Source organism: Copadichromis virginalis, linkage group LG12, assembly GCF_057382275.1.
Source record: "Copadichromis virginalis isolate Kocher_CV1m ecotype Utaka linkage group LG12, C_Virginalis_male_GT1.1, whole genome shotgun sequence".
NCBI lineage: Eukaryota > Metazoa > Chordata > Actinopteri > Cichliformes > Cichlidae > Copadichromis > Copadichromis virginalis.
In genome coordinates this window covers 14761409-14786128 of record NC_140629.1, presented here as the reverse complement: position 1 = coordinate 14786128, position 24720 = coordinate 14761409, and the positions used below count along the sequence as shown (strand labels likewise).

Genomic DNA, 24720 nt, shown 5'->3' with positions numbered 1-24720 from the left:
TCAGCGAGGTTACCAGCACAGAATCGTTTGGAAAACAAAACAAACAGATAATGAAGCAACTTAAATGAATGTTGTGGCAGATGAATGATCAGTCCCCACTAACTCTGTAGTACCACCTCTCCTGGCCGCTCTGGCAATCTGGCCATGTCGGGCCCCCACTGTGGACCAGCATGGCACTGGGAGTTGTGCTAGCCAGTCACCCCCATAGCCCCAGGCTGCTTCTACCTTTGGTATGTTACTCAAGGTTAAAGGGATCCCAGTTGGGTGTTTAACAGTGTTGTGCTCGGATCTGAATGGCATTTTTTTTTTTCAAACTGTCTGTACTGTAGAGTGTGAGCTTAGAGAAGTATCCGGAACTGTTCATCTTAGACGATTTCACATTTACAATGTAGATCCCGCTTCACTATTTCAGCTGCAGCGTTCCTCTAGCACACCTCTAAATCCCTTCACCAGTGTTGTACTCTTATAAAGTAGCAGGGGTAAGTGATTTGAACCATTTTAGTGTGAAGATCTGCTGTTTGCCGTACACATGCAGCTTTTGCTGACATTCATTTTGAAACCACTCGGAGCACTTGCGACTCGGTGTAACAATGCTGGGGAAAGAAAAAAAAATGCCTGCTGAGCTCTACAGTGAATATACCTCTGACCCAGACCGAGGAAGGGGAGATTTATGAAATCCACATGTTTAATACATTTCATTTTGTCCAAGGGATTTGTATTGCTTACCACAGTATTTTAGGGTTGAAGCATTCTGTATAGTCACAGCTTGTATTGTCTGAGGAGAATAAACCCTGTCCGGTTCTGGCTGCTGAAGATTTGTTTTATAGCACCTCCTTTTCCTTAACACACATCAGCCATGCGCTGTCTGAGGTATTGCATTTTGTTGTGCTGAGGTATACACACCCCTAATCTTTAATGCATAATCCCCTGAAAATCCGCTACATAAATGAAAAAGATAACCCTCATATCAGCGTGGTGACAGAAAATAAGATAGCTGGGTAATTTAATAAAGGATTGATGCTGGCCCTGGTGTGATATGGTGTGTGACCTCTGTATATTCATTGTGTAGCACGGAGCAGGTGAGCACTGCTTATAGAGAGCAGTTCTTCCTATTCTGAAAACCCATCCGGGGAGTGTAACATCCGTGGTGACACGCGGAATGCGCCATATGGATTAAAGCGCGGCGAGGGTAGTCACTGAAATATTTGCTTTCCCAAAGTGTTGATACAGTATGAAAAAAAAAGGAGAACCATGACTACGCTTCCCTCTTGTAATCAGGTAGCAGTTATCTCGGTAAAGTGTTTGCCTACCTAATGGTGTTTCCATCTTGTGCGAGTCTGTGCCATTGGCTTCCCATTTAGATGCGCTTTCTCCCACAGTAAGTGCCAGCCTGCAGAGGCTTCGCATGTAGCGCTTCTGTGTTTGTTCTGCCCGTGAGAATCTGCAAACAAGACAAACAGGCCAAGTGGGCGAGACGGAAAAGTAGTTCGAGGACGTCGCAACCGCGGTCAGCCACCGCTGTTTAGTTCATTTAGCAGCTGACCACGCCGAGTCATAAATACTGCCCCCCACCCCACCAGCAAGGCGAAGGCTTGTTTTACATCTAAAATGCACTTGAGTGTAATGTTGACAGATATAGCTTGTGACGAGTGATAGTCAGAATGTATGAGCGCCCATAATGCCGCTGTCAACCTCTGGTGCCAGACTGAAAATAAGCAGTTCACCTCTGTTTTCATTCACGAGAGTGCAGCAGACAGCACTGACTTCTCCGCTGTATTTATTGACTTGTTTTACTAGCCCGAAACAGGGTGCTTTTATACGGGCCTGCTCAGTCTTAAGACTCTCCAGACATTTACATTATTCCTGACTGAGTTACACGCACATATAAAGGAGCAAGTCCGCAGGCTAGGTTAGATATATGCTTTTTCCACCTCTCCTTCTCTCCTACATTCATACAGACTCATGCACCATTTTATTACCCCACCATTTTAGATATTGTTACACTGCACCTTTTATCCTATTACTGCTCTACTATGTTCTTTTTGACTTTTCTGTATATATACATATATAAAATAGACACTGTTTTTCAGATGTGATACGTTCTCCTTATTTGAATCATGCTAAAGCTGATTCAGTATTCGGTGTATATAAAAGCCTAGATTTCACAAGGCTCTAAAAATCATCTTTCGCTGACTAATCTGCGCGACTGCAGTGGAAGATAATGAATGCCAACACCAGAGTCACAGCAGACACTGTGATCCCCCAACACCCCACCCCACCCCACCCAGCCTAAACCTCCAGCAGTATTTACATGATATTTCATTTTAGAATAAACCTCTTTTCTCTCCCACTGTGAAGATATTGAACTCTTTCACACAGATGTCATCTTAACCAAAGCTTATTAAAAAGATGGACATCAAAGTTGCGGGTGCCCATTTATCTTATAGCACTCTAATTGGCCACCACAGGCTAGAGAACAACTAACTCCAAAATAGGAGGCGTCGAGCGGTTGGGCTAAAGAAGAGGATGTCTAAAGACCTCTCAGTGGATTCATTGCCAATAAATCCTCTGGAATGAAAGCGGGGCTTTTCCACGGGGTGTGGAATTTCGTAAATACATTATGAAACGCGACACGGAGAATTAAGCCAACGCTCGGGTTTGCTTTCTTTGTTCTGGTGTGTTTTGTGGGCTACGTTGTCCTCCGCCTGACCAGTGACTTCATCGTTTGCTTGACATATTTGGAGTTTTTAACATCATTGCTGACGACATGAGGTAATGCACTCTGAAAAGGTCAGACGGCGCAGTAGCCGTGAGTGAGCCGAGATTGCATTTCACAACTCCGTATACTATGTATTGTTTTGAATTCGCCACGGTGAATGAAACTGATTCTTTAGTCCAGAGTCACTGCTACTCCATCAAACACCACACGCCGGGCCTGAGGTGAATAATGTATTATGTTTTCCACTCAAGTGGGCAATAAAAACACAAAAACAAAGTCATTAATTGCCCACATACAGTAACCAAATGCCATCAAGAGCCTGTGCTCTCATTAACCTGGCACCTAATTATCTGCCTCCAGTCTGAGTCCTGACAAGCTCTACCGTCTGAACCCTCAGCTCGGTTGTGTTGTGTTGTGTCAGCACTCGCCAACCACAGCCAAGGCACCATTAGGTACAAAGAAGACAAAAGCTTCTCGCAGCAAAGGTTCCCTCTGCATGCGCCACCACAATGTTCCTCCTGTTAATGCCTTCCCTTCCAATTAAATCTGCAACTGTTAATTATTGTAATTATGGGAGTGAGCTCCCAGCTCTACCCCCCTTCAACCCCTCCCTAGCCGGTGTGTGGAGACGCTACGGGAGCTGTTGTGTTGCTTCAGTGGCGCCTCGTCTCTGCTCCACTGAAGCCTTAGCGGGGAATTGGATGCGGAGGGGGACGTGGTACACATGACAGGGGTGACGTGAGGGAGATTGCATGGTTCATCTTCGGTAACTGGGCGAGCAAGTCACAGCCAATGGCCACACCTCCAGTCTAACTCATTAAATGTTGTGTAAAGTACATGCTGGGAATAATTAGCACCAAATAACCTCTTTTTTTTGCTATCTTGCTTTCAGGGTGTCATTAAAAAAAGTGGAGTATCCTCGGCAGGTGTGTAATACAATCAAAATAAAATGAGAAAAATGATATTTTCCTCATTTTCCACAAACGTGCAACTATTATTTTGTCCCTTTCTCATAGCAATGCAAAACTATATTCTTGCTGTGTTCTTTGAGAGTCGCTTGCGATGGATCCGAAGTGATGGGCTGAGTATAAGGAGAGCTGAAAAAGAGTGGATGGCAGGCCGGCTGCCTGTTAAATCTCTGCGTGTCTCAACATCCTCTTTGGCCTGCTTCTGTCACAAGCTGTTGTTTGGCCTGGACCTGATCTGCCCAGCCACTCCTTGCACTGCACTCTGCAGACCTAGCAGTAACCTGCAACATGGCTCATACTCAGGATGCTTCCAGAAAAAGCGCTGTCGTCCTGGGTGCATTCAGCCTCAGATACTGGAGGTGGATTTGTTTTTGTGAGCTTTATCAGTCCCCACCGAGAATCAGCACGTCAAGTGCAGTTTTATTCCGATGTCATAACCCCGCTTGCCTCGTAGCAGAGTCCTTACACGCTAGCACGGCTAGCAAAACATTCTGGCTTTACAATTTGGAGCTGAATTCTCTTCTATAAAAGACACTGAAGGAAAGAGCAGCTCCTTCTGCTTCAGGCAATGCAGCCTTTTCGTGGATACACTGCAAAATCTAAATGATGGACTGTCAACTCTCTTGCAGAAATGGCACTGCAAAGAATAATCTCTCTGGCAGTGGATCATGGTTGGCTGTATGCTACCAATGCCTTTTCTTTGTTTATGTGAGCATCTAGCCTTTGCACGCACACATGCAGACATGGACGTATGCACATGCACAGATACACACAAATACAGAACACATAAACACACACAGACAAAATGCTTCCAGCCCAAATCCTTTCTTTGGAAGCATACAGTGAAATATATGGGATTAATAACCTGAATAGCATTATTTTTCACCTCTAGCCTTTAAAATAATGCATGCTTGGCTTAGTGTCTGGGCAAAGTTTTGCCTGCGTATTTGCCTGGTTATCGGTGTGTACAAGACCTGCTGTGTGACCTGGTTTCATGCAATCTCCATCTTCTAATTAGGAGGCTGTAGAAAGGCTGGAACGAGAGGAGGAGTGATTAGTTGCCGTTGGGTATTTCATAAGTGGCTTTCAGTGCCACATTTGCATTATTTGCTTGGGGTCTGAATAACAAATCAGCCTACCTTTCCAGCAAATTGAGGCTAGCAGCTAAAGACCATCAATACATGAAATATAAAATGAAACTGAAGAAAAGAAATAAGCAAAACATGCTAACACAATATAGGGGGCAATAAAATGAAATATTGAAACATGAGATGCAATAACGGTCTCAAAGTGATCTACGCTCCACGTGCTAGTCTAGATGAGGCTTACAGATATTATTTGACTAATAAGGGTGGGGGACAAATTAAAGGGAAGGCATAAAGAAATGAGTGGAAAATTACAGTGACTACAGGTACGCAGGAGTTAAGCAGCTGGCATTCGATCATGCAAAGACATCTTGTGGGTCTGATTCTTGGACAGTAAAACTCTCAGTCCCCCTCACCCATATTTCTCTTCACTGGTGAAAGAGTGGTTTCATTGTTGGGACACAGATGGTAGGGGCTTCGGTCACAAAGACTGCTCCGCTAGTGCTTCAGTAAGAACAGTGACTTAAGTGACGTCTGCATTGAGATCTGTGGGAAAGATGGTCAGAAACTGCTATTGGCCCGTGATGCTTGTGCACTAGAGCAACATTCAGGGAAAAACAAAAGAGCAACTCTTCCCTAGCTGACTTGAGAATGCCAATGCAGCATGTGATCAGTCTCGGCAACAGCAGACTGTTGACAGTTACATAGAGAGGGATATTACAGCAGTATTGCAGTCCTTAAACTGATCCCTACAAAGATAGATGCAAATTTGAAGGTTCAGAAGTTTAAAAACTATCACTGGTTTAGAGATGCAGGAAAAAAAGGGGGACATTGTCGGATGATTCATCCCTTACCAACACCAACAGAGGGTGAAGGTCTGAATGCATGTCACCTACTGAGAGCCTAGTGAGGCAGTTCGAATATGTGGGGGTGGAGGGGTTTCTCATGTGGTTTGTGTCCACTTGTCCCCTGTAGAGGGAAGTGTCACTGCGGATCTTTAGGGTGAAACATTCCTGTCTTGATGGGAGTGGTTTCTCCCAAGATGACAGTGTTTTTTGACCACTTTATTTGTTTCAAATAACAAATAAATGAAGATCAGCTGGGTGAATGGTGCTCAATCCTCCAGCAGAATCCCAAAGATTTATAAAACCAAAACCAAGGCACACTGAAGCTGCTGTGGAAGATTTTCCTGTCATTTGTTCCCATTTTGTTTATTGAGCGTATGCTATGTTTGTCCTAGGTTTTGGTACGGCTGCCTGAGTACCACACGGATGTCTCTGTGTTTGTTGCTCATTCTGTGACTAGCGGACCATGTGAACCACGTCAGCCCTATGTTGGAGCCCCATGCTGTACGTGTCCTGTAGGGTCAGTCAGTGTGCTGATCTGTAGCGGAGGTCCTGTCCGCTCATTTGGCCAGTCTCCCCCGACCGCCGCGTGTGTCCGCCACCACCAGGCCTGGTCAGCCATCACTGAACCACTTGGCTGTTTGCCCACATTTGAGTCTTAGAGGGCAGGAAACAAAGTGGGCACTCACATATCCACATATAAACACACAAATGCACATACACACACACACAGGGGTGCGCGCACACACATGATCACAGCGAGTGACAGTGGCTCTTGTTTACTCAGCCCTCCCACCCTCCCTCGCTCTCCTTTCATCCTCTCCCTCTAGTCTGTCATGTTGTGTGTCACTTCCCACAAATGTCAGTGCCACCGTGGGACAGTGATTAATTTTGGTGTGCCTGGCAAAATGTCTTCAAGATGTCTGTTTGGGTTGTCTTTTCCCACCCCCTTTGCCCACCCCCGCTCCTCGCATGTCTTGGAGTTGTGGGTCGAGAGTGGCATGCCCCCCTCCACCCCCCACCCCAATGCTGTCACAGCTTTTTTGGGGGGGGGAGGAGTGCCTCATCATCACCAAAGGACAAAGGCTACCTGAACTGACAGAGATCTTCTTTTCTGACCAGAGCCACTTTTTGTCACTCCCCAGCGCCACCATCTCCATGCGTTGTCTGTTTAGTGTGTGCTGGTGGTGTATGATGGGAGAAGTCTTGACCCAGCACTGGGGGGCTGTAACACTTCACTGTCAGCGCGGCTGATTAGCTTATCACTCACTGCACTGGGAGGAAATACATCATCATTCCAGACAGGGATTCCCCAGTTTAGGGCCCATTCCCTGTCTTCTACTGCTCGGCATTTAATCACCACACTCTTTGTCCCTTCCAGTGTTTCAGCCTCACCTCTAAAAAAAACAAAAAACAGTCCTTAGCGCCTCACAATGGGCGCTTTCTTCCTTTCCGGTGTTTTTATAGTAAAATCAGAACAGCTGCATTATTCACACGGACGCCCTTCTTAGCGTTTGAGCTGGAGACAGACAATATATCCATTTGCACTGACACAGATATTGTTCATTTGGAGGAAAGCAGCCCGAGCCATCTTCCCAAATTATTCTTTTCAGCTCACTCAACAAAGAAAGTGAAACACAAAGTGGCAAATGTGCTTTGGCTTCCCCACAGAGTGGTATCAGGTATGATAATTATCCTGCCATTAACATTGGGAATAGTTAATGTGTATTAATGTGTTAATGGCATGTTAATTACTGTACATGTTAGAGAGAGAGAGCCCACAGGCATTCTCTCAGATTCTTTGTGCCATGTGGATGTAGGCCAATCTTTAAAAAAAAAAAGCCTTTAAGAACGTCGATGAAAGAGGATTCTTATGTTTCATTTGACAGAACAAAAGATTTTCAATGGTAATTTGATCCAGCTCCCCGCCTCTCGAGCTGAAGGTTACCGATCCAGGCGCCACGACAAAGGAGATGATATGAAGTCAAAGGAGACGTGGAACGCGGCTGTAGTGACACTGGCCTCTTTGTGAAATGGATACTCTAAGCCCTCTGTAGTCTCTAGTGTTTTGCTTTGGCAGCGGGTTTTAATAACACGGTGGATTAGAAGCCCCGGATCCCGAGTGCCAAGCTTAAGTTAAAGCTCACCTTGGACGAGCTTCAGTAACAGGCTAGAAGCCACGGTCCCGCTCTTCCTTCCAGACGATTCTCTCCTCACACCATCAACTCCACGGCTTTAAGAGAGATGACCTTTGCAAATATTGACAGAAAATAAATTCTGTTTCGATTAGTTGGCTTTGGGAGACCTTTGCGGATCGATGCAATTAGATGAACAGACTGTCGATATGTGGCCGGAGCTGTTCACTAGAGGCAGTGGGTAGGAGAGGACTGCAGGAGGTCAGGGTTACTTGTAATGAACAGGATGTTTTGGAAACAGTGGTGGAAGTAACCGAGTCACAGCGCGTATCATCTAAACATAGGTTACTTTACTGCTTCACAGAACTTTTAATCTTGAAAAGTCCTTTAGGTATTGAGAGAAAAGTGTCGCAAAAAAATAAAAATAAAAATCTCTGGCTTCATCTGCAAGAAGCGCCGCTCTTCCAGTGTATCATCTCGTGTCTGACAGTGCACTGAGCGAGGCAGAATGAGGTGGAGAAGCCCAGAGCCACCCCTGCACTCTTCAGCAGGCCACATTAACCCAGCGGGGCTCTTCCTTTATGGCTCTCCTGCTCACACTTCAGTGATGAGAGTAAACAAGCAGCGGGGCAAAGGTCAGCTAAGCCCACAGAATAAAAGAGGGCACAAGGGGGAAAAAGAGGTGGGAGGAAAGGAGAGCAGCCCCAGGCAGTGCTCAGATCGCTGTCAGGGCTTCAAGCAGGGAATGATGTACGAGACAACGGCCCCGAACCGGAAATGATTATAAACAGTGAACAGGGGAGAGTGTATGAGAGAAAAGGCCTGCATTGCCTTTATCTGTCAAATTTGTTACATCCACGAATCAGATAATGACAGTGAAACCTGTAAAAAGTGAAAAGAAGAGCCACCCCTAACTGATAGGGAAGGATTAATCACAGCGTCTCCTTTTGTCTCAGCCACAGAAGAGAAATGAGGAACAATCATATATGCAAGTGCTTTTTTTTTTTCTACCCGGCTACCCCACCTGTATTGTTGAATGACAAATGGGGCCGATTAAGGACATGTGACATTATTATTACAATTTCTCATTTTTTTTTCCCTTTTATATCATGAAATGCGCCCTGGTAATTAAGTGAGCGAGCATCATCATCAAGCCCATGTGTAATAACTGGAAGATATGGATTTTTCTTTCTTAAATTCCTTTTCTTCTTTTCTTTTTTCCTTTTTCTTTCGCTTAGAGGCTTTACCAAGGTGACATGACTCCCGCACTTTCCCCTCGCACCGAGATTAATCCCACTTTGACTGTGGAGGTGGATTAAAGCTAAACTCGGGTGCCCAAACTTGTTTTAATACCCATATCATCAGACAAAAACAGGATAAAGATTTGAGCAGGAAAAGCAGCATTGCAAAATGTTACTGTGGAATTGCGAGTTACCATACAGATTTGTCAACCACACAGCAAATTAAAGATATTATCTCGCTTGAGCTTATATTGTGGAAGTTGTGTGATGACGCCGAGCTTAGCTCCTCCAACAAAGGTGCGTGGAAAAGAGACAGCGAGGCAGAGATATGCGTTTCGCTCTTATTCTTTCTTTAATTTTCAGTATTTATGTGGTTGAGATGAACTCACTATCCCTCCCATAACATGTGTTATGAATGACCAGCCAGAGCTGGCGTGGCACAAATACACCCTGGTGGACTCCTGCAGGGCCGTCTCCTTCTTGGAGCAGCGCAGTAATCATTTTTATCCTGCTGATTTCCTAAATAGAAATGGACACGTATGATAAAAATGTCACGGCCACTCCACATGTCAGCGGACTAACAGGATTACGTGTCACTTTCTAATGCCTCGCTCTGTTTTCCTTTGCTGTGAATGGCCACAGTATTGCACACAGGAACTTTGTGGTAATATATGGTAAGAGACAAGTAGCTCTTTATGGCCTGTGATTATTTAGTTTGAATGAAACCAGTGATTTATGCCCATTTAGCTGAAAAGCCCTGTAAATTCCCTCAGCTGCATTTCCCCTGGATATGGAGTGAGTGGAGTGAAAGTGACAACTAGGTTTGGTGTGGAAATGTACGCCGCGTCCCAGAGTTATATTTAATATACCTGACATGAAAAACGTGGCTACCTACTTACCACCACCCGCAGCACAAAGAAAAGTGCAGCCTGCTGAGTTTGCGTTGATTCAGAGAGTGGGTGTAAACACTGAATTAGGGAAAATATGAACCGTCGTGGCAGACAAACCACCAGCTATTAGAGCATGTTGAGATCCCGAGCCGGGCATCTGGTCAGTCACATTTGAATCATGTGCCGTTTTGTTTCACGCAGCACAAACTGGAATGGAAACAGTCGAATCTGTCCAGAATGATGGCTTTGGGTGGAGTTGTGCAGATGCAGCGTGATGTGGATGAGGGTTAGTGGAGCAGCGGCATATTGTCCACATGGATGGCTTGGCTCTGCAAAGCCTGATGGAGCCTTGTCCAGCATCTCAATGTCTCCAGCACAAATAGCCACATTCATCCACTCCTTTCACACCATTACACCTAAAAGACTCAAAGCCAGCCGACCTATAAATAGAGGAAAATTTGTTTTTCAGTGGCATTGCAGTTGAACAAACCACCAACGGGGATGAAAACATCAGAAAAGAGGTTACACTGTGGGCTTTTTTTAACCTACGATTGTGTTTATAAGAAAGATATTAAGAAGAAAAGGAGTGTTTTCTCTCTAGTATTTACTCTTGTGAACGGCTCGCAGGGTCAGTCGGTCAAAGCACGGTAAAAAGGGCTTCTCTGATTGCATGCCTACTGGCTGACACAATAGAGCCGCTAATCTTCTTATTTAGAATCCAAAGGCTAGCCATATCTTAATGAAGCTGTAATGAGCGCTTGAAAATCCCTGAATTGCGGGAGGGATTATTGAATTGAAACAACTCTGGTAATCATAACGTTTGAGTAGCCACTCAGTATTTACTGCCCATTGAGCCACATTTTTATCCACTTACTAGACCTGATTGCTCGAGCGTGTTTTTGGTGTAATTTTGACCTGCGAGAGCTTTTTTTTGTGTTTGTTTTCTGAAAAGCCTGACATTGTGGTTTCACTGCCAGTGCATCCAGGTGTGCACGTAGCCCGCGCTATCTGCTGTGTGATTACGACCTGCTGACAGGCTGGCGAGACAGAAGACCAGAGGAAATAAACAGCACCATCTGAAAACAAACACAGAAATCAGGCTTTGCGCTTTGCATGCAATTCACTGCACAATTTTTTCCTTATTATTATTATTATTTCACAGCTCAGTCTTATAATGGCCTAGATTCGTCTTAAATTAAATGAATTGAAGATTCAAAACTCACAAGGAAATAGACGCGAGTAAAACAGCAGTTACTTTTGTGGATTTCCCAGCATTCACTGTGTGAAAGACAGACACTTACTAGAGGTATAGTTTTCTGTTTAGCATCCTTTCACAGAGTAGAAGTGCCACTTCACCATTGAGCATTTGTCAGTTTATGGATGTTGCTGTCATGTCAGCCTTCCCGTACACACAGTGTGCAGCGCAGTGTGTAAATAAAAGAGAACAGGCGTACACATGGGCGACAGGAACACAGCATATACACAGGAGGCGCTCAGTTCCTACCTGACGGGGAAACATCACAGTATCAAACGATATAGAGTCAACGCTTCTGATTTCAGCAGTTTTGACTTATTCTCTTATTAATAATGTTAATTTTCCCATCTTAATTCATCTCTTGAATGCATTTGCTGAAACCTGTCCCTGTTTCTGTGTCTCTGCAGGTCTCAGCATCCGTGGCGCTCAGGAGGAGGACCCCCCAGACCCTCAGCTCATGCGTTTAGACAATATGCTGTTGGCAGAGGGAGTAGCGGGACCAGAGAAAGGTGGCGGATCTGCCGCCGCAGCCGCCGCCGCCGCTGCCTCGGGCGGGGCAGCCGACAACTCAATCGAACATTCCGACTACAGAGCCAAACTCACCCAGATCAGACAGATTTACCACACAGAGCTGGAGAAATACGAACAGGTAAGGAGGGAGCTTTACAACCCCAAGGTTAAGATCCTCCCAAGAAATGCCTCCGAATGAGTTTTTATTGGAAATAGCACACACCCTCCAAAATGTTCTTTATGCATTATTCCATGTGGCAACCAGCTTTCAAATTTTCACTTTGTGTTTAAATGTTTAAAAGCCACTGAGTTGTACTTTCACAACTGCAAACTGTGGCGAATATGTACGATAGAGGAGGATGTGGGGAAAAAAGCAGCTCGGGAAAAAGCGAAATTGCCGTATTATTCACTGTGTTGTAGTTGATTATAGAGATCCAAAGGAGTGCCCCAGTCATCTGTGTTAAATGAAAGTATGATCAGCTCTTTCACCCAGCACTTTGAGCCTGCCATTAAACACGGGCATTATGGGTGAAAATAGAAGGTGAAACTGTGATGCTTCAGCAAGCCAGTGAGGTAAATTAGAGTAATTTACTTTGTGCTCTCTCCGAGAGAGGAGGTGGGTATGCGGGGGCACACAACACTTCGCCTGGAGTAAATGCATCTTTCTTAAGGGTGTTTCCAGGTTTTAATTATCTAAATGTAAATACTTAACAAATTTTACTCAGAGTAATGAGCTAAAGTGTGCACTACGTAAATGAGTTATTCTAATTAATCATGTATGAACTACCGTGTTAACGAAAAGCTGCTTAACTTCAGTGCATTAAGGCCAGGCCAAATTGCAGATCTGCATTTATTCTGAGATGACTTCACCTATTATGTCAGAGTTATATGCAAACACCGCACTCCGTGGAGGCTTTTATCAAGAACAGCGTGCATATTAACTCATTTAATACATGAAAAATGGATATAACTTTAAAACATCAGTCAAGAGCTTTTTAAAGTTCTAAAACAAACAAACAACAAAAACCCCGCCTCACGTTGGTTGTTTTTGTCACTCTTTCGCTTGGCAGGCATGTAACGAATTCACTACCCACGTGATGAACCTGCTGAGGGAACAGTCTCGTACGCGGCCCATTTCTCCCAAAGAGATTGAGCGCATGGTGGGAATCATCCACCGTAAGTTCAGTTCCATCCAGATGCAACTGAAGCAGAGCACCTGTGAGGCTGTCATGATCCTGCGCTCCAGATTCCTTGATGCCAGGTCAGTTGATCGTGTGCGCTTAGTGCGAATGCGCGCGCGCGTGTGTGTGTGTAGGTATAAAGTTTCGACTTTTTTATTGCTTCTGCGTGACCCACATAAGTAAATCCAGTGGGCGAGGTCATTTTTAGACGGTGCGCAGGTCTGAAGTTTCTTTTCACTTTTCTGGCACAGCACACAGTGTGAGCACTGCAGAGATGCATGATTTTAATTATGTCCATGTTCCATGCGTTATCCATTTCCAAGACAATCATGCCCTCACACCTGAGAGCAGTTAGGACCCAAATGAAATGGGGGCCGAGTCATGTGTAATGGATGGAGGGGAGGTCATCAGCAGGTGTTGTGGATTACTCTAATCACTAACAGTATGGTGCATTGTAGAAGCTCTGCGGAGAGAAGCACAAGTTTGGGCCAAACAAGCCAAGTGGAAGCACATTTGCTGCCCACTGCCTGTGTGAAGCACAGTAAACAAGGCAAAATAAGCAAATGCTCAACAACATGATAAGTAGTGCCCTGGGAGGGAAGGGGACCCAGATCTAGTTAGAGTTTGCTTGTTTCTACTGAGATCCCTGGGGCTGTGGCACTTCAGGAACAATGCTCAACTGTGCATGCCATGATTTCTATAATGTACCGAGATGCACTCCGACTGGGCTTTGCGCTCCATCATGAAGCCCACCCATCCGCTGCACTAAACTCTACACATTACACGCTTGGACTAGAGATTGGAGACCAACACACCAAATTAAACATTGTATGTATTTTGCAACGGTATGTGTATGTGTGTCTTTCTGTGTGCTTGTCAGTTTATTGGTTGTAGTCTTTTGTGTGTTGATGAGGCTCTTGGAGCAGGACACGATATCCTGCTCCTGAGGGCCCTTAGAGCCCATTCCTCATTATTTTCACCATTTATGTGTGAGATTGATTGTGCAATTTGTGCAATCCAAGTGGATGAGTTAATGCTGGTCTCACTAATAGGCTTGCTCGGTGTTTCTCTCGTTTTGCTCCCCACTCAGGCGGAAAAGGAGAAACTTCAGCAAGCAGGCAACAGAAATTTTGAACGAATATTTCTACTCGCACCTCAGCAACCCGTATCCGAGCGAGGAGGCAAAAGAGGAGCTGGCCAAGAAGTGCAGCATCACAGTTTCCCAGGTGGGTAGTGCTCGTCTAACAGTAGCTGGTGGGTAATCAGGTTGGGAAAGGCTAAAAGCCTTGAGGGATAGTTACCGTAGGTCGCACCACCAAGGCGCAATGTCCTTTGCTAACCTTGACATTGTGACTTCCTAATGATCCTTCAGTCAAGGCTGGTCCCAGTCAGTCAGAGCAGGGCCACAGGGAAGGGAGGCCTGTATCATCTTAGCCTCAATCAAAGCACTATGCTGTCCTTCCTTAGTCGCCCCAGCGCTGGGTCCCCTGCCATTTTTCCCCCTCATTCCCATCCACCATGTGCGCTCTCTCTCTCTTGCCTGGTCAGTCGCTCAGGTCATATGGAAAGAAAAAAAAAGGCATCATCCATTACTTTAAGAAAAGCGGTCACTCCGGTGCTTCAAAAACATTGGATGATCCTGGGTATTTACTCATATGTTTGCTCTTCAAGTGACCTTGCAGGAGTCTGCTAATTCTGTTATATTTCACACTTAAAAAGTCAACTTTCCAATTTGATATCTATCATAGCCTCCTCATTGGGTAAACCTGAAGGCAATATCTCTCACACCTAACCCCCACATCCAAAGTATTATTACCCTGTCTTCTCTTTTTTTTCCTCCCCCCTTTGCTATGATTGTGACTACTATCTAGATTTTTTTATTCTCCATTGTTCTATGGTTGTCCTCTTGAGACACAATATCAGAGAAACATGAATCTATACAATAATCTGCAGTGTTTTGTCTGTGTGGGGAGGGGGTGATGAGGGGTATATTGAGTGTAGTCATGAAGAGTCAGATACTGTAAAAGCCCATTCTTTTTTGCCTTCAGGGGGTGGGAAGCACCATCACAGTATCACAGGTATGTCATAACTTCTCCTGATCCACTGTTTTCATTTTTTTGTACCTCCTTTGTTCATGTATGTAATGGCCTCACAGTTGTCCAGTGCACAGACCCTCCCTCTCTTACACTATTGGATCCATGCTAATGCTATAATATCAAATTTAAAGTTTAAATTTACATTTAAAAAAAAGCGTGGCTAAGCTATATCAGCATTTACATCCCACTTTTAACAAGAGATTGCAGCCTATTTTTAATGTTTGACATCTTTACACTACACCCATATTATCACCATACTATGTGTGTACAAATGTGTCACATGTAATTTTTACTTTCTGGCTATGGTTTATGACATGATTTATTTGTTTTCTTTTTCTTTTCTTTTATTGTTGTTTTGTTTTCTTGTAGAAGATTGAATAATTGTGTGATCTTTTTAAATCTTGAACAAAAAAAATTGCACTTAGAGTTTATTTATATCCCTCCCACCTCATGATCACTGTGTGATTTACAGCAGTTAAAGAAATGGGCATTGTTGTCTGAGTGTCTCCTAAAGCAGTCCGCTGAACCAGTTCCCATGAGAACAAATAAGTCTTTGCAGAAATTAGAGGGCTTTTAAAAATTCACCTGAACTCATCCCGGGCCCCATTAGTGGTGTACTCCTCGATAAGCGGAGGCCATGGCAGACATCATTATTGACTTATTCTTAGTGCTTTGGCTCATTTTAGGAGGGTAACAGAGTGAGAGGCTTGACATAATGCTGGGTTCACTATAAGTATGTTATCCCTCACTGTGGCCCAGCCTTTCAGATTCATATATGGCTTACTGTGGTCACGCTGCAGGCTGGACTAACACCCCCTTTTTTTTGGTGCTTTCTTGATTGCACAAGTAGTTCATTAACTAAACACCATCAGTTGTGAATGGTATGCCAATATCGCTTTGCAGCTTTGCTCAATACATCTTTGCTGATGAAACACCCTGCATCATTTTAACAGGGATCATTGAAAATGAAGTCATCTTCAAGTCAAGCGCACACTCAGATTCCAGCAGTCCAAACGCCACATTTCCTTTCTATTATTACTTTTAATGCCCTTAAAATACCCTTGAATTAACAAAATTGCAGATGTCTGTTTCATGTCCAATTACTGCTTGAGCACAGAACTGATGCACAATGATGTATTTAAGGTGGTAATATTACCTAGTGCGATACCAGGTCTTATTTCCTTTTTTATTCATTTTATTATTATTATTATTATTATTATTTAATTTGCATGTGCATTGCAGAAAGGGCTAAGGGCATGGGATATGATGGATGTAGTTTGTGTTGAGGTGTGTGGATGCTTCAGAGGCCACCTTTGATGTAATATGTGTCAATATAACACTGGTTAACTGTTAAACCTGATTCCACCACAGGGTTAATATGTTCTGTTATAATGCAAAATGTATGACACCCTTTCCAATATTTCAGCTATTTAAAAATAATAATAATTTCAAAGCAGCGAATGCTTTATTTTTTGTATTTGATCTTACATTGCAAGCTCACTTTTGGCTCATGCATTGGTCATATATTGATCAGAAAGCAGTCTGAGACACAATGAAATAGTCCAAACTCTTAACTACAGTGTGCAACAATGAAGCCAGTTGTATTATAGCTTTGCACAGGAAGTCTGCATTGTCATGACACAATCGCTGCCTTTGAGTGCGGGTGGTGTCAGGTAATTCTTACCAAACATAGGAGTCAATTGAATGCATGGTCTGCTACGATGCTGTGCTGTGCATCTATTCAATATTTTAGCTGAACCCGAGAATCACTGAAGCCAGAGTTCATCGGGCAGGAGAGAAATGTGTGTGCAGAAAAAAGGGTGGTATAACATCTACAAGATGTGACGCCACCGCGGCTGAGTCTGTCCAGACTGCTGAGGCTTGTAACACAATAAATGTGTGCACTACAGTCATAACACACTCAAAAAAAAAATCTATTAATTTTATGAAGTAATCAGTCATATTTTATTGCAAGATTTGCCTCCTTTCTGATGAAAGTAATATGCGATGAAAGTAAACTAGTGTATAGTCTGTATCCATTAAGTCAAATTTAATGATAAAAATAGGTCTGAACGTGCAAACACCACAACTGGCCACAACTGACATTTTAATAAATGCAGATCTGTTTAATGCACTGTTTTTATGAACATTTTGTTAAATTAAACAGACTGATGAGCTTTACAAAACATTTTATATGATTTTTCAGGGGTTTGTGGGCACATTGCGAGCTGTCCAAAAGAGCAACAATATTGCATCGTCTTAGGCTCTACAATCCACTCTAAGCAGGTTAAGTAAAAAGGATGATGGCCAGGGCTTTCATTGCTTCCAATTAAGCCTTGCTTGTTAGTTTAACCTCTAGGTAAACCCATCAAACAATTGATGTCAAGGAAACCCTGCCAACAGTGGGCCTCGCCTGAATGGTCATTAATTTTAATTGCCTAGATATTAAAGATTTAGAGCACAGAGACGTGGAGGATAGAAATGATCTGATGTCCTGCAAATCCAGTCAGTTTTTACGCCACAGCATCGGCGGGCTGCTGGGGATATTAAAATTTAAGCACATGGGTGGAAATTAAATAAAGCGTCATTAGGGGCAGCTGCTCTTTGGCTGGTCCAGCCGTGGGCTGCAGGGCCTGAGAGGGGGGCTGCAGCACAGCGACAAGACACTCTAATTTATAGGACCATTAAAAACAAGCATCATCTCATTATTATTCCACTGTTATTGCAGAGCCAGCATTCACACATAAGGTTCACACCATACAACTTTTCAGTGTCTGATGTTGAATGGCATCGTTTCGGTCCAACAAAATTAACATATCCGACTGCTCTAAATCTGAACGTACCCAGTTTCTAGTGCATGTTTGATCTCGAGTCTTTCTCGAGCCTTAAGAGCTCTAGGCCTGCCCCAATAATCCCTGTACTGCTTCTCATGTCTACGGCGCTCTAAATCACTGAGCGTGCACAAATGTTTCATTGCCTTAGTGTTTTATGATCTTCCAAAGTAAAGCAACCCAGACCCAGTAATCCCAAAAAGCTGTGTAATGTTTTCCAGTGGTTATGCTAAATTGGACGTACTCGTCATATGATGAATTATTACAATACGTTAAGCAACTGTATTTCTATAAAATGTCAATCACCTGGACCCACTCGTCTGGAACCAGTGAGAATTCTGTGGAGGATAAAATATGAACATTCATATGTTGCACTGAGGGAAATGTCAAAATTTGTATCCTTAACAACCAGTCCTCATATGAGAAATATGTACCGACTTCAGTGTCTGTGCAATAGGAGCCCCTTGTGTTTTAGTTTTGTCAGGAGACAGATCTGAGAGCATGTCATGCTCCCATCCATGAGAAGACACAAGTGGCTCCTGATTACGGCTTAATTAGCTTGTGTACCCGGCGGACATTAGCACAGGGGCTGGGAATTGGGTACTTGATGGACCCAAACATGACATCTTGAAACAATCGCACTGCTCAGTGCATGGTGCTGTGCCTGCTTGACATCTGACTCCTCTGCTCCTCCTCCTTCTGCTCTCCCACGCAGGTATCCAACTGGTTTGGCAACAAAAGGATCCGGTACAAGAAAAATATCGGCAAGTTTCAGGAAGAAGCCAACCTGTATGCCGCCAAGACTGCTGTAAATGCGGCACACGCTGCAGCCGCTGCAGTGCAGAACAGCCAGGCCAACTCCCCTACCACACCCAACTCCGGTAGGCATTCCTGCATATAGACAAATAAAACAAACGAAAAGATCTACCTTCTACCTCAGTCCTTAACCTGCTGCCTGCCTGCCTCACTCTCTCATGCACCATTCACACAGGCTAGAGTGACAGGCTCTGCTCCCAGCTTGGGGATCACAGTGTCTCCTGTCTATAAGACAGTTGATGCCAAGCAAACTCATGCATAAAGAGAGCGTTCCTGACTTGTGAACCGAGAACACATGTATTTTTGGCAAAATAAGAAAATTTTTTTCAAAATAATGCCGTGGGATTTGTTTTCCCTTGACTTTCTGTCAACTTCTTGTCATTTCTAATGTAATGGTATGTATTCCCACTGAATGGTAAAGGCATTTTGCAAAAAAGTGAAACATAATTGCTGGGAGCATTTTACCTGCAGTAGTAGTATCAAAATGGTATTATGTGCAGTTGATGCTGAATAAAAATAGAGATAAAAGCAAAGAGCCTGAAAGGGCATATTTAGTCAAGTTTGATGAGTAATGTAATGCTGAGTTTGGACTAGCTTGAGCTTCGTCGGGATGTGGTAAGCTTATGAAGTGGTCCCTTTTTCTTGCACCCAGGATTCCAGATGAAAGATGAAGAGTTTCAGCTGGATTCTGCAGAGAGCAAAAACACTCTTTTAAGCAACATGTTTACTGGTACTGGTCTTTTCATAAGCTTCTTATTGTCCTTGTCATTTACCATGTGATACCTCCCTGCTAATTTAGACTGGAAGTAGGTGATGTGGAACAATTGGGAGCTTAAGCGACCAACCACATATAGAACCGGTCCCCTTGTTGTCATGTGATTTTCATTTAATTTGTGCTCACTGCATTCGTAAAAAAAGATCTTCAGTTCTTCTGCACATCATCCTTCTCCTCCTCTGTTTTGGTTCCTTGCCTTTTCTTCCGTCACCCCTGTAGTTGCCTGCTTTATGGGAGTCTTTCTTCTGTGTGTTTGTCTGCTTGAGCTGGGTGTGTTTTTTACAGATAAATGTGTGTGCGCGTGTGTGCGTGCGTGTCTGTGTGTGTGCCTGTGCTTTCCCTTTATAGCCCTCTCATGTATTCAGCTACTTACATCTTCCCTTTCCAGGTTCTTCAGGTTCTTTTAACCTCCCAAACTCTGGGGACATGTTCATGAGCATGCAGAGTCTGAATGGGGATTCTTACCAAGGGGCACAAGTCGGAGCCAATGTACAGTCACAGGTAGGAGCAACAATCAGGGACAGTTCCTGACGACTAGTGCAGAGAGCTGTCCTTGTCTTGCCTGTGTACTGAGCCATCCACAGTGCAGTCTAAGAAGCACAACAAACTGAAAAAAGCAAAAAAAAAAAAAAAATCCAAAAAACATAAATAAGAAAAACATGCTGCCCATCCACGGGCAGTTCAAATTACCAAGTGAGGCCTCCAATAACAGCCCATTGACTGAAGTGTTTACTGACTATTTCGCTTTGGATGGAATGCTTTGGCCGCCAAAATATGATCCCACCCCACTGCAATCATGCCGCAAAGCAGTTTCCTGGTTACTATTCAAAACATTGTCTGAATGCATTTGGCTTTGACTTGAGCTCTTGGGTTGGTATTTGGGTTTTTTGGTACAATGTTATCCCCTTTTTTTCTGTACTTCTGTATCGCTATCTTCCTGTCTCATCTTGTTATTGTTTGTTGTTGATGTCTTCCATTTTGTGAGTTTAACGCAGCTACACAGCCGACACACTGCACACACTCACTACCACACCAGAAAAAATATATGCTCATTCATAATAAAGGTAAAGAAAAATCAAAGCTAATTTAAGATTTTTTTTAAAGTCTATGTGTTCCATTACTTTTACTTATGCTTTTATTTGGTATCAATCCACAACTGCTTTAGATGAAGTAGTATACCTGAGCATGCTCGTAACATCACTATCCTTTGTTTTTAATTTTATTTTGAAAATCTTTTTGCCCTGTTTTTTTCTGGTTAGTACATTTGCTGTCTCAGAAGTCCCTTTTTGTTAATTTCACTTCAGTTAATATCTTTTGCTTTACTAAGCATGTTTACAGTTAGTGTTGGAAGTCTGCGAGACACTCGGCTGACCAGCTTGTCCACCTTGTCTGTCCCTTCAGGTGGATACCCTGCGCCATGTTATCAGTCAGACGGCAGGATACAATGATGCTCTGGGGGGAAACACGATGTATAGTCCACATGGCCTAAATGTAAGTGAAGGTTTTATTGGCTTACACGTGGAGCTTGTTGAGGCAAAGGGAGTGTGAAATTCATTGATACTTTTTTTTTTTTTTTCAATAAAAGTGCTGCATGGTTATCCTTTAATTTTATTCAATGAAATTACAGTGCATTACATTGCTTTACAACCTGCACAATAAAATATTAGCCAGTGTGTCACATCACTGTGTCACCTGATCTAAATAAAAGCTGCTTTTAATAAAAAAATATGCTACACAGCAGGTGAATAAAATCAGATTTACTTTAATAAACGGCTTTTAATACTTTGTTTGACTCAAACCAAGAATGAGATTTGGAGGGGGGGAAAAACACACCCTATCTGTTGCATTTCAGCTGCTTTGAAATGCTTCACAGCATTTTCCGTAGACTTATCTTCATGATAAAATATGATCACGTGATCGCCCGCAGCCTTTTTCCAGACATGAATTTCTTCTTCCCTGATGAGGTTTGATACGGCGCCTTTTTGTAAAGCAGCACATAATCTGAAGCTATCAGAGTAAAGATTAATTTCGTTGATGAGGGAGGATGGAGAGTGAAGGAGAGAAAGAGAGAGAAATAGGAGGAGACAGCTCGTTCTCTCGGCACTGTATCAACACTGCAGCATTTGCTCTCTTTGTGTTAGCATTCCTGTTGGGTGAAATGCACAGATATTCACAGTCTTAATAGTATGTAAGAGTTAAGCATGAAAATAAGGTATTAAATTAGTTTTTAAAAAATCTATTTCTTTTTTTTTCTTTTTTTTAAATATAAACAAATGGTGGCGGCTGTTGCCAGCAATTCTGTGCTGTTGGTGTCATTTTGGCTTTGCTGTAGCCTTATTGCTATAAGCTCTTTAGACATGTCAACTCCTTGTAGGATCAAGTGTTTCTTTCTTTCTCACAAGGTTTCTCACTTCCATGTGCAGTGTAGACCTGTGCCTACTGGCTCAGCAGAGCTCAGTGTGATCCCTACTAAAATATTAATAGTCGAATAACCTTAACACATGAAAAGAGAGGATCGGAGCACAAAGAGTAATAAAGTAAAAAACATATTCTGAACAGAAAGCTGTGGAAAAGCAGCCATTTTTAGCCATAGCCCAGAAAATGCACTATTGATATATTCACATAGACCTTTAGCTGTGTTGGTGGTGACGTAGAGGGATCCAGTAAAGGCTAGGTCACGCCTGGAGCAAAGCAAAGTCAGGCTGGCTAAGACTGGCTCTCTTGGAGAGGCCCTGCCCTGTCACTTTCCCTCAGCTCTCCCCACCTCACGCAGCCCTAGCCCTCCCTCTTCTTGACTGACAGGAGAATATGTAGCGACAAGCTGTCGGTCGCTTCTGAAATCTGCTTAGACACTGATTTCAGGGATCGCTCCCATTGGTCGGGACACAGGACAAATTTGTTTTTGAGAGTCTCTTTGCTGATGCTACTGTAACACAGAGACTAGACTAACTGCGTCTGCAACATTTTAATATCAACTGACACATTAGGGCAATCAGTCTATATATCTACATATTCTGTTTTTGGAGTGTCTAGAATTTACCAGGTTCATATTGCATTGAGTGTTTGATTGTAATCTCAACCTTTTCCATTTGTGTCCAAGGCTAATGGGGGATGGCAAGATGCAACGACTCCATCTTCTGTAATATCTCCAACAGAAGGACCTGGAAGTGTGCACTCCGATACCTCGAATTGATCCGCTATTAATGCATCTTCGCCTCTAGCAGGACTTTTTAACTGGCTGACCACCTGAAGAGGATATTGAAACATAAACTTTCACAGCAGATTGGTTTTCACGTATCTTAAAATGTATCACGACCGTGTTGCACGCATTGAAACTCCATCCTCCATTATGAACACCAAGTGTTTCCCGGTAGCTGTTTTGTTCTTTCTTCATAAATCAATCAAGTGTACACACCATGCTTTTCTTCTTCTTTTTAATTTGTTGGTTCACTGTAGAGGTAAACACATGCACATTTCCAAACAAAAATAAGAGTAAGCTTTCAGGATAATTATCTCCACTCAAAAGTACGGGATGACACTTGTGTGTTTTCCGTGACATTTTATGACACCTTAAAGGCCCATTTGTTCGATTCTTGATTTAATTGCCACTCTCCATTTTGATAATTGAGTCCTTACAACATAGAGATTAAAGCAGCTGTTTCTTTGACTGTAATGTGCTCGCAGTCTTGTCCGGCAACTCAACAATGCTGTTGTTGACAGCTCAATGGCAGCTTTGTAGTTACTTTCAAGATTTATTTTTGCCTTACAGCTGTATACATTAGTACAAGGAAATGACTATTCAAACTCTGGAACATAAAGAAGCATAATTGATTGCTTGACTATAACATGACACCACTGCATATTTTATAATTTGATGTTTAGTATGTACATATGTAAACCTTTTTTTTTGTACTGCTTATGGAAGCCCCCCTCGACAGCACACACACACACGGACAGTAGATCATTACAACATGGCACACAGGAGCAGGCCCCCATTACACAGGAAAAGTTGTACATAATATAGCTTAAGAGTAATTATACACCCCACCAATCAATACCCAGCTTTATTACCTCATTCATAGAAACCAATAATTTCCAACATTTCTGTAGCTTAGAGCGCTCACCTACTACCTCTAAACCATATCACCACCACAGTTTCTTTGGCCCTTATTTAATGTTTTTATGTAGTTATTTTGATCACATCTTGTAACACTGTAAACTCTTCATTCTCTATGTAATCTAATGTATATTTTAATCTTTTAATAAAATGATGTTGCAGCTGTGCAACTTAAAATAACAAATAAAAACAAAACAAAACAACGAAATAACAATATTAATACCATGGAAAATAGACGGGGAGAGGATGGGAGGGGGTGGGGTTGGGTGGCTGAAGATGTTGTTGCTCTGTGGCTTATATGGCTGGGGGGTGTGGGCGCGCGGGAGGGGCGGGGACGTGTGGCGAATATTGTTGTTAAATTAACACCAAACAGTTAAAACTGTTGTAAATAATGAAGGGAGGAAAAAAAAAAGAACATTTTGAATGTTGCTCATCTTGTTACTAAATCATGCGGAGAAAAAAGACAAAAAAAATCACTATAAAAAGTGTAATGCATAGAGGTTTCAGTATTCAGAACTGTACATTTCCAGCTCTGTTCAACAGGGTTCAAGACTTCTTTTCTCTTTTTTCTATTGTATGTGATTCTGAAACTGAAAAGTCATGACAAATGATTTGTGGCAGTGATTCTAATGTATTAAAGATGTTTAGTGTTACTTTCTAACCAGACTACACCCTGGACTGAAAAGTCTTCCTTGTGGTAGTTGTGTAATTTCAAACATGAATAAACCTTTTGCTTTCATGACAGCAAGGGGGTGTGTTTGTTGTCTCTAGTTTTTCCCTTAACGCTTGTCTGGTAAGTAGAACCTCGGCTCTCTTCTCCATCTCTGTAAACTCTCAACGAGGGATGCAACTTAATGGTAGCTGACTGCTCCTGCTCATTAATCGAAACTTCAGAGTCATTAAAAGCCATTTCTTCTCATTTTTTAAACACATTTCCTGTTTAGTTTTTAGATAGATTAAATACAAATTAGAGATAAAATCATGTTATTTATTCATCACGTATGGATTTGCCAGCTTTACATATTGTGGGTAGACGCTGAGGACTTGACCTGGGTTGTAGCTACTGTAGAGCTGACAAAGTGCAATTAACTGAAATGTCAGGCACTTCTTATTCAGGCTGTTTTGTCTGTCTGTTGTGGAAAGGCTGGCTTAATGGATCATTGGTTACCAATTCCACATGGAAATTGACATCCATTTATTCTCATTTTCTTAGCATAGTTCTTCATTCTTGTCTTTCTACTAAGCTCGTGTCCAGA

The 24720-nt window shown here is 42.9% G+C and overlaps 1 protein-coding gene across 4 annotated transcripts in view; it reads left to right on the top strand.

Annotated features, from left to right (window-relative positions):
* The window catches only part of pbx3b (pre-B-cell leukemia homeobox 3b), a 56895-nt gene extending 32687 nt beyond the window's left edge, over nt 1-24208 (top strand). Inside the window, exons 3-11 of one of the 4 annotated variants that reach the window (XM_085474860.1) lie at nt 11546-11787; nt 12719-12909; nt 13920-14055; nt 14878-14907; nt 18472-18637; nt 19225-19302; nt 19736-19848; nt 20749-20838; nt 22448-24208. In XM_085474860.1, coding sequence (XP_085330986.1) covers nt 11546-11787; nt 12719-12909; nt 13920-14055; nt 14878-14907; nt 18472-18637; nt 19225-19302; nt 19736-19848; nt 20749-20838; nt 22448-22540 — 1139 coding nt within the window. In that variant the 3' untranslated portion in view covers nt 22541-24208. The remainder of the gene's footprint in view (nt 1-11545; nt 11788-12718; nt 12910-13919; nt 14056-14877; nt 14908-18471; nt 18638-19224; nt 19303-19735; nt 19849-20748; nt 20839-22447) is intronic. The other 3 variants (XM_085474861.1, XM_085474862.1, XM_085474863.1) reach the window with 3 other exon arrangements.
* Nucleotides 24209-24720: the final 512 nt, after the last annotated feature.